At 46.8% G+C, this 10,423-nt stretch overlaps 1 protein-coding gene across 1 annotated transcript in view; it reads right to left on the reverse strand.

Moving 5' to 3' along the window:
* The window catches only part of ALG13 (ALG13 UDP-N-acetylglucosaminyltransferase subunit), a 28,872-nt gene extending 18,849 nt beyond the window's left edge, over positions 1 to 10,023 (reverse strand). Inside the window, exons 1-10 of the mRNA XM_030496618.1 lie at positions 9,848 to 10,023; positions 9,425 to 9,593; positions 9,053 to 9,191; positions 7,204 to 7,313; positions 5,048 to 5,442; positions 4,645 to 4,728; positions 3,785 to 3,835; positions 3,016 to 3,062; positions 2,018 to 2,090; positions 215 to 296 (exon numbers count right to left, since the gene is read on the reverse strand). Of these exons, the coding sequence (XP_030352478.1) occupies positions 215 to 296; positions 2,018 to 2,090; positions 3,016 to 3,062; positions 3,785 to 3,835; positions 4,645 to 4,728; positions 5,048 to 5,442; positions 7,204 to 7,313; positions 9,053 to 9,191; positions 9,425 to 9,593; positions 9,848 to 9,928 (1,231 nt within the window). The 5' untranslated portion in view covers positions 9,929 to 10,023. The remainder of the gene's footprint in view (positions 1 to 214; positions 297 to 2,017; positions 2,091 to 3,015; positions 3,063 to 3,784; positions 3,836 to 4,644; positions 4,729 to 5,047; positions 5,443 to 7,203; positions 7,314 to 9,052; positions 9,192 to 9,424; positions 9,594 to 9,847) is intronic.
* Between the last annotated feature and the right edge of the window lie 400 nt (positions 10,024 to 10,423).

Consider the following 10,423-nt stretch of genomic DNA (forward strand, 5'->3'; position numbering starts at 1 on the left):
ATTCAGTTAAGGAGAGGACCATAAAATAATTCAGGTGGGAAGAAGGGACCTCTGGAAGTCATTTGGTCCAATACCTCACTTAATAGGTATGTTAATATACAATGAACAAGCTTCCATCCTTCTCCACCCCACCTCTAAAAACCAAAACAAACACTGCTTATAAACATAGGAAAACACCTAATTTTCTTCTATACAAAAAGGATTTCAAGTTTACCCTGGCAAATAGCAGCCTTTTCCTGGAACTGTTTTGTATACACAGAGTCGTAATGGCCATTGCCTGAACAACACAGTAAAACCTGGGAAAAGAAAGCAGGCTTAAGTCTGGAATGATGTAAAACTTAACTCTATTCGATATCCTAGCTCAAGACCACATTATTCTTTCATTCTACAGCCAATACCAGCTCAACAAAACCCAATAATAAATATGAAAAAGCTGTAGAATCAGCTTAAAAACTGAATCCTAGGTAAACACTCTAAATAAGTTTATCTGTTATGCCAAGGAAAACTATCAATTTGTACATCATGCTGCATTAAACATAAAATAGTTTGTTTCCAGCTTACCTCTGAAACCACTAAGTGCTCAAGAGGTAAAATAAATACAAGCTATTAAATGCAGTATCCCAATATGACCAAGTAACAAAGGCACATTTTGCTATTCCCTGCCTGAGGGACTAGAAAAGCACCTACTTCTCCAGCCCTCAGCAAAGCTCTGCTTTTAGGAAGAGATATTATGTTGTCCTTTTGCTTTCTGCAACATATGCACTGACACACCAAGTAAACATGTACCATCAAACCTCATCTTACCATTTTACCACAACTGGCAGGAGCCCTGGCTGTCAGCACACTGCCAGGAAGGATGCTTCCCAGTTAACCAGCAGGAGCTGGGATGCCAGGGCTCTTAATTCAGTGTGCACTATGTCTTCTGCCAACACAAGCTCTCATCTCATGGTGAGAATGAGCAACAGCAGAAGGAGCTGCTGCCTGTAGATGCAGGCTAATGACAGACAGCTGCCAACACTTAATGAGAGCTCTGGTGATGAAGCCTTCGAGGACAAACACACAGTTAGACCATACTGCTTGATTTTTAAAGTTGGCTCATTCTGGAGTTAGATTGAGCTACAGAGAAAAAGAAGCACATGTAAACAATGTCAGTTCTTCTCTAACCAACAGAGAACAGCTGCAGCAGCACAGATTTCAGAGCAGACCAGCCTCTTTGGCAAACATAGGAGCCCATACTGAAATCCATACTGCAGCAACTTCACTGGCTTTGTGCCCAAGCTAGCCAGGGAATTGTGTGGACACAGCTACATGACTGCAGAAAACACAAGAGGGGGCAAATGGGAGCTAATACAGAATATTTCTCCTTTATGTGCCTTCTTTTGACACCCAGCAGTAATTCTTGTGTATATAAGCAGTTCCATTAGCTCCTTTTCTCAATTGTGCTCAATTTGTATGTCATAGAAATGAATCAGTTTGTTAATCAATTCCCATTAACTTCCCCTTTCCAGGAAGAAAAACTGCCCACCTCATCCGATGTCAGGAAGACAGGTACTGGGGGTGGTGAACACCTTCTCTTCACCAATATGACAAATATATCTTGTTCTGCTCTTCATCTCAACCCAGATATTTCATTTTGCCCTCTTGGATCAGTCAAATTTCCACTGAGAAGTGTTTTTACCCAAAGGGATTTCAGAGACATGGAAGAACATTCTGGAATTGTGATGTTACCTCTTCCTGTCAAAATTAAACTTCTTTGCAATAATGTGCTGGTGTAACAAAAGGCTGGCAGGAAAATACCACACAATCCAACCCTCAGATGGGAAGCAAAGCTACTATAATTCACCGTTGTGCAAATACTGTGCTTTTTCCATGAGCTGAAGTCAGTTTGGGGGTTTCGTGCAGGTACACAAGAGCATTGGACTTACAAGAGCCCAATTCCAGTGGCAAGTTTTTACAACTAAGCAGGACTGGAGGTAGTTGGGATTTAGGGGTAGGAAATTGCCTCACTTCTGCTCACCTTGTCTTCAAAGCCATTGTTTGTAGCATGAACGGGTGGCTTTCCAGGGTACCGGTACAGAATAAAGTCTCGCCTAGGTAAGCAGAGGAAAAACAATACTTGAAAGAACACACTTTTAGTAGAACCATGTCATGAAGAAGTTTGCAGGGAGCTGTTTAGAGAATCCTGTTGGTTTATAGGAAAATCAAGCAGAATACTTTTCCTGATAAACAAATGCTACCATACAGCAATAGCTAGATGAGCAAACACCCACCTTACGGGAAAATAGTTATCTGGGAAAGACCATTACACTTAGTCACAGACTAGGTCAAGTATTTATGCTTACAGCAGAGTGCTCAGACACCCACACAATTAAGTCTTAAGTGTCACCCTGCAAAGGATTACAGCAGGATTAGTACAGGAAACTAGTAACTCTTGCAAACCTTCAGTTTGTTCCTTCAGTACAGGAACAGAACGAGCCTGCAAAGGGAGGGTTCTTCCTTCTGCCACTGGAGAGCCAGACTGCTTGTTACAAGACTTTCAGCAGCACTTCCAGCAAGACAACAGCACTTGTGCAGGCTTATGTTACCTTTGACATAAATACCAGGGTTTACACGCGAAGTAGGCCCATTACTCCCCACTACTGGAGCTTTCAGGAACACCTACATCAGTTTTTGTTATGCTTATAATTACCACAGAGCATTTCCACTACACAGCTACTTGGTTTTTCCCCATTTTCCATCCTTCAGCCACTAGAAGGAAGCCCTTAGCTTCCGAGTTTAACATTAGCAAAAAGATAACAAATAAACACACCTGGAAATTGACCTTCCCCTTAATCCAGGCTACGAGAACAGGGGCTGTGATGGCAGCCGTTTACACTGTAGTTTAACTTTGGGTAGCATTTCTCACCATGCTTCACACATTAGTATCTCAGCAACAAACAAATAAAAGGTTCTGGGGCCAGAACTCAAATGCCATCAAGTCCAAAACAAACTGAAACTTAAGAAAGAGACACTTACTTGTACATGACTGATAAGGCACTCATTTCCAACTGGCCAGCACTTTCCTGTGCAAGATTATGAGATTAAATGAGATAGTGGAGCAGCCTTCAACATTGAGAACTCTGTTTTAGTTCTCTGTTCTATTAACATATCTAACCAAGCTCATCCATTGGTTAAAACAATCAATGCATTGAGAGTTGAGATATTAGGATTTCCATTTTTATGACATACAAAAGTCTGCAACATGGGATGGGCATGAGCTGAGTAAAATGGAGCTAGTTCTGGCAGCAACTCCTAATCACATCACTCAAGATGTATTTTTGTTTTCATTTAAAGCCACTACATTTGTTTCAGAGATTGCTGCATCCACCACACTTACTGGCTAAAGTCTGAACTCTAGTATTTGAACCTGGGGGTACAGGAAGAAGCAGGTGGTTCCAAAACCTGATCAACACTTGATGTGATGTACACTACACATTTTGCCTTTTCCTTCTTAGAGAAGAACTGCAATTATGCACAAGGCCCATGAGAGGCCTCAGCTTTCCTGTCCAGTCTGCAGACATTGCTCCTTTGCACCAACACCAATTCCCCACTAAAATTGATATTTCTTATACATGTGAATATTCAGCACAAACCCATTGTAGTACCTATGCAAACGAGACCCCAGGATTGGGGTCTATCTAAAAACAAAACCCCATGCCACCGAATTTTAAGCAACCACCTGATTATTTTCCTGGTTCAGGCCCCTAAAATTTTAATCCCTTAACAAGTATTAGATCAGTCTTACCTTTGGATCTCCCAGTCGTTCAAGGTATTTCTCAAATGATCCTTCCACATACTTCCAACAAAATAAAGAATAAAACAAATATAAAAACGTAGCCAGTTGCAAAGCAAAGTTAAACCTAAGCTGAACATTACTAGCTGTTGAATGGGAGGGAGCAGCACAGGGGCTGGGAGCACAGACACCAAACTGGGGAAGTCTGCCAATTCCTATCGGTTTTGGTTTCTGAAGGGCTATGGTCTGACTGGGAGCATGACTTCACTGTTCCCTGCCATAGAGCACGGGGTACCAACGTGGAAATACCAAGAGATCCTAAAGAAATTAAGAGGAACACTCAGGGACTCATTTCCCTCCTACATTAGATTGAGCACTTAACTGTGACCACAAGGGGGTGAGGGGAACAAAACACACACCAAAACCAACCAAGCAAACACAAACCCCACCAAAATAAACACTCCCCCAAAAAGCATTACTTTATGCAACAATTACACACACTCTGGAGTTTTCAGCCATCTTTTGATGTTCATTTCTTACTCCAAAATCCTATGAATTTCCTATCTACTAAATTCTGCAATGGTTGCTCCACAGAGAATATACTACCTCAACAACTATCACCCTACAGGTTACTGAGGTATCAGTAACTTGCTAACTTGATTTCAGGAGCTTCAGAATATAAAGTCAAGTAGAACTTGTGTGATAGCAACTCAAATAAGGTAAGCAAGCAAGCACCCTGCTGCTTCTGCTCTCTTACGTGCATGAAACCTGGCAAAGCATGAGATGTTTTCAGTGCATGTTAAACCACTCACCCCCTCCCACATCCCTCTTTAACTACACGTGCAAAGCTGCTTAACACGGACATTACTTACAGATTCAAAGTTAGGCTGGTGCTGCCTCATAAATGAAACACAAGCTTTCCTAACTTCTAGGTGGTGAATTTGAGATAAAAACAGCTGGAAAAAACATAAAGGTTGTAGAAGAATGAAGGAGAAAATTGCAGAGTTTAACTACACTTTCCGTTAGGCTTATTTTACTCATAGCTTGTGGGTAACCCCACCACAACACACTCCACGGAGCAGGGCGCCACAGGCAGCTGCGGGAAGCAGATGACCGGGAGCCCCGGGGTGACCGCACATCCCCTCGCACATCGCAACCCTCGGGCACGCCGGAGGGGTCTCCGGCATCACCTCCCACCCGCGAGCCAGCAGCAGACACCGCGCAGCGAGGGTCTGAGGCGCCGGGACCGTTACCGGAGCCGCCTCACCGCCTTACCTGCTCCGAGACGGCTCGGAAGAGGCAGGAGGCGTCCTTAGCCGTCATCTTGCGGTACAGCCCCAGGCTGCCTAGGTACTTGTCCATGGCCACCTCGCTGAAGGACTTCTGTCCGAAGTACTTCTTCCAGCCCTTCTGCATCGTCGCCGGGTGGCAGCGGCGGCAACAGCGGCTGAGGCGGCAACGGCCGAGGCGGCAACGGCACGCGGGGGCTCCGCGCGGGGCGCTGCGCGGCGCGTGGCGCCTGCCCGCGCGGCTGCTGCTAATGAGGGGCCGCCGCACAACGCGCCCACCTGCGCCCGGCCCGGCCCCAGCATCCCCCTCACTGCCCGCCGGCCGCGGAGCACGGCCCCGAGCACAGCCCGACCCGGCTCCCTCTGCCCGAGAACTCCCCCCTGGGGAGCCCGCAGCGGCCATTTTACAGTGCCCGCCAGGAGCCCACTGGTCAGTGCTCCGCTCTCTTCTTAACGACCGCAGGGGCTGGCCGGGGCGGCGGGTTCGTGTCCCTTGAACCTCGGTAAACCCGTCGGAGGTCATAGAATCACTGAATGGTTTGGGTTGGAAGGGACCTTCAAAGCTCATCCAGTCCAACCCCCTGCAATGAGCAGGGACATCTTCAACTAGAACCACATCCAGCCTGGCCTTGAATGTCTCCAGGGATAGTGCATCCAGCACCTCTCTGGGCAGCCTGTGCCAGTGGTTTACCACCCTCGTTGTAAAGATTTTTTTCCTCACATCCAGCCCGAATCTCCACTCTTTTAGTTTAAAACCATCACCCCTTGTCCTATCACAACAGGCCCTGCTAAAAAGTCTTTCCCCATCTTTCTTACAGGTTACCTCCACCTGGGTGCATCTCGAGAAGAAAAGGGAGCCCTTGCCAAGTTAACACCTTCCAATTTCACTGCTTGACATGCCTTCCACTGCACATAAAGTCAGCTGGTCATTCAAAACTGCCTGCGACATTCCTGCGTGCTCTCAGGCTGGAGCTAAGTGAGCAGTAAACTGGAGAGAACACCAGCTCTATAGAAATCGTTAAGTGAAAATTTCCTCTAATAAAGTGTCCAGGGAAAACTTTGCAAAAATCACTTTTGCACAACAGTGCAGCACTATTTATTCCTCACATAGCCCTGGTGCTTGATTTGATTGGGAACATGACTCCATAAGTATTTAACTTGCTAGTAAAAATTGCACTGGGACATCAGATGCACTGATCCAGGAGTTATTTCCTTGTTTTAAGCAAAGGCAACAAAAAAACCAAACAACAAACAATGTACTTGCAGGAAGAGCTATTAGCACCAACTATACACTGACACAATTCTAGAGTATTACAAACCAAACAGCCTGTGTGAACATTTTAAAGTTCAAACGCCCTTTGTTTTTCAAAATATTTACTTAAACAAATTGATGGTTGCATCAACATAGTTGACAATTTCAATACTTTAAATGGGGAGCTCCAGTCAGCATCAAACAGGAAACGCTGCACTCCACAGAAGTCCAAACCAACTCATGATGGTGTAGCTGTGTGAATGGATTGACTGCCTTGCTGAGCCAGTTCCTCTCCTGTGAGCCATGCCGTATTTTGGGTGTAAATCACCCAAAACCAGAGGACAGTTTGGCAGCAGGTTTGCAGCTCTTGACTCTTCCCACCCAGATTTACCACATGCATGCCCCTTGCCCTTTAAAGAGGCTTCAATTTATCTTTTTCAATTCTCCATTCAGTGCTTCTGTAACCACATGAGAGCTGAAGACATCTGCTTATTTGCAGAACATCACAGGAACATCAAAAAGGGTGACTTACTTCCACTAGAACTAGGCAAGTATGGTCAAGAGACAATGATGTACATGCCCTATTGGTTACGAAGTAATTTAGCTTGTCCTCTTCACTGGAATCAGCAACTCCATGCAGGTTTTGAGAGGTAAATACGTGTCTGTCCAAAAAGTTGACCGTTCATGCTCCCCCTCCTTGTTGGCACTGTGCTCTTTGTAGCACAGACAACTTTAACCTGGCACTCAACAGGAACCATTTAACGTTGGTTAATATTAACAGACATTTTCTTTGAGGGATTGTCCCATCTGGTGGACTCTTAAGTATGGAAGACCTCACTAGGAGAGGAATAAAGGTTTAATTCTGTCATTTTTATTCCTCTGTATTGTTTATTGAACCCCAAAAACTTGATCCAAGAACAAAGCAAACTTTTCTGGCTGTCCAGGAGGAAAAGGTTTCAAAGTTGATAACTCCATCGACTGCAGTGTCTCCACAAGAGTGCTGTAAAAACAGACCAAAACCCAACATTAAAAAGAAATCTGCCCCAAAGGGAAATTTCTTCTCCACACAATTTTCTTTCTATTCATCCATACATAATCCTTTAGGATGGAAGCAAAAATAAGGACCTGTATTGAAACAGACCCCACAAAGCAGTGGGCCCCAACCCTCACTGCTCGCAGGCAGCACTGCTGAGATCACACTTCAATCTGTCCCACACAACCTCAGCTCTTTTACTTTCTAATCATGATTGCAATGTTGGGTGACTGAACAAGATCTGAGGATCTTCACCATAAACCATCCCAGGAAATCCATCGTAGCTGAACACACGGCATAGTTCTCCACTTAACACAGAGCCAGAAGAACAGCTAAATCAATCTGTTTGCTTGGTTTTGTCAGGCTGCAAATAAGACTCTGATGCCAGGCACTGCTCAACAAAAAGAAATATTCCTTCCTGTCTCCAAAGCTGTCAGAAGCACTGAGATAATAAGGTAAGGGACTTGCCCAACAGAAATGAGTGACAGGCCTAGTCTTTTCAGAAAGCTCTCCCAAAACATATGAAATCCCATTTGCAGGGCAAAGGGATAAGATACAGACTAAGTAATGGGAGTTGCATTTCCTCTGCCGTCAACTTAGAGGTCACCTGTTATTTATAGAGGGCAATCAATCACAATCATAAAGAGAAAACAGTAACATATAGTCAAAACAAGACAGCAAATGAAACTAACAGGAGCTAGGATAAACAAACAAAAGGAGCTGGTGGTTTTGGCGGTGGTATTTTGGGAAGGGGATGGGTGTGTGTTTTGGTAGTGGTACTTTTTTGGGAGGTGGGTTGTTTGGTGGTTTGGTTTGTTCTGGGGTTTTTCAGTGTTTTGTTTTGTTCGCCTGAAGTGACAGGCAGTAATCTGTGAAACTCCTTGCCAGAGGATGGGGTGGATTCCGGAAGTTTGGTTTAAAAGGCAGCCTGAGAAAGTACTTGGAAGGCAGAGGTATTCAAAGTTACTAACTAGACAGCATCTGATTTAGGAATCCTCCTGAATCAAAGTACTTAAGAGCACTAGAGGGAAACTAATACAAGGAAGTACCATATGCTTTTGCCCTGTTTCTACTTTTGGCTGGACATCTGCATATGGCTACTGCAATGAGGATACTGAACTACATGGGCTCCTGATCCATACCAGTGAGGCCATTTTTATGTTTTATTCTAAATACTCCAAATACTTTCAATTTGATGGTGTCAGTGCATCTATAGAGTCAATTTTAGTGCCCTTTACAAGGAAAATCCAAATAGCAAAATGATAAAATGGGAGTCCTAAGTCTGCAGGGAGCAATTTATTCCTTACAGCTCATGGTTACAAACCGGTGGTCTGGGTTGTATTATTTCTGGACTTCCAAAAAGAATCCAACAACTACTAAGAGCAGAGAAAGAGTGAAGCTATTAGGTGCCTCTAGGATGCTACCTGACTGTTCCAAATTCAGTCACTTCTATTTGCTTTAAATTGCTCATTTTTCAATCTGAATACATATGCCCTCAAAGAAAAATAAAAAATGTAAAAGGAGCCATGGTCCAAAGCCTGGGTACCTCGTAAACTGGCACCTATCCACTATGGAAAATCCACCTTGTAAACACATGGTTGTTACAGAGAAGGACGTAGATTTCCTTGCCACATTCTCAGTACTGTAACCCAGTGATGATGCTGAACACTGCTTGTTCAGTTAGGACAGCCACAGCAGCTCCATACCTGCAGTTGCAGTAGAGGACATGCCCATCTTTGTGGAGCTGTTTCGCCAGTTCAAGCTGGTGGTTGTTCATCAGCTTTTCATTTATTACTACAATTAGTGGTTTTCCTTTTTCTAGAGTCTCCAGACAGCTACCTGCACCTACAGAAGAAACAGAGAACACGCAGAGTTTTTGCCCTGATAGATGAACTATCACCCTACTCGCTCTTTTAACACGGGGGACTCCTGACAGCAAACATTTAACCACTCATCTCAGGCGTGGACATGAACACTCACTGCCAGCCCACCCCGAGCTGCTGAGAAACAGGCTTCATCCAACCGATTTCCACTCCTGCCCCGAGGAGAACAGGCTCGGCAAACAGCCGGGGCTCTACCTGCGTGGCTGATGACCAGGTCCGCCCTCCGCAGGTCCTCAGCCAGCGACTCCTTGTAGCGGAAAGCTTCCACTTCCACAGCCGCGTCCGGGCTGCCCAGCAGCGCCGGGTCCAGCGCGCCCCGCCCCACCTGCAGCACCAGCTTCTCGCAGCCGCGGCTCTGCAGCACCTGCGGCGGAAGGACGGTGGAGTGGCGGGGTAGCGGGGAGCAGGGCACCGGGGCCACTGCTATCCCCCCTTCGTACCACAGACCGTCTCTCCTCAAGCTCCCCGCCACAGAGCGTCCCCCCACAACCGCTCCCGGTGCCGCCTCAGGCAGGCGCTGGCGGGAAAGGGAAGGGCGGGACAGCTCCCAGCGCGCAGGCGCCCGCTTGAGGCGCTGTGCCTGGCCGTGCAGGGGGAGCGCCGTTACGGGGGCCTCACCTGCAGCGCCGCCGGGGAGCAGACGGTGGCGATGAGGTCGTCGAAGCTGGTGGTACCCACGGTGACGAAAACGGACTTCATGGCCGGCGGCCGCCCGCTCGGAGCGGATCTGCGCGCGGGGAGCCGCCAGAGGGCGCCGCGCACCGCCCGCTCGGCGCCGTGCTCCCCAAAATGGCGGCCGGGCTGAGGGGACACGGGGACACGCCTCCTTCCCCTCACGGTCCCGCTGTCTCCGCCCAGCGACCGGGGCACGGGGCAGGGCCGGGATCGACGTCCCGCGGCTCTTGCTGTGGCAGGAGCAACACAAAAGGGTGGTAGTAAGCGAGCACTCACTCATGCTTAGGAGGAGATTGATGTTTCAGACAGCTGTTGCCTGAAGCAGTGCTGCAGTGGGTCCTGCAATGGCGGCCCAGGGGCTGACACATCCCCTTGAGCACTGGGACACACCGCTTCTGTGAGAGTATTGCCTGGGGACATGTTATAGCGTTGCAGAGCAAAGGCACGGGGATACAAACCTACCTTCAAGTGGCTGGAGGCAGGAGAAGATGGTGTCAGTTTCTGCCAGTGAGTGAGCTC

This window comes from Strigops habroptila, chromosome 9 (assembly GCF_004027225.2).
Source record: "Strigops habroptila isolate Jane chromosome 9, bStrHab1.2.pri, whole genome shotgun sequence".
Taxonomy (NCBI): domain Eukaryota; kingdom Metazoa; phylum Chordata; class Aves; order Psittaciformes; family Psittacidae; genus Strigops; species Strigops habroptila.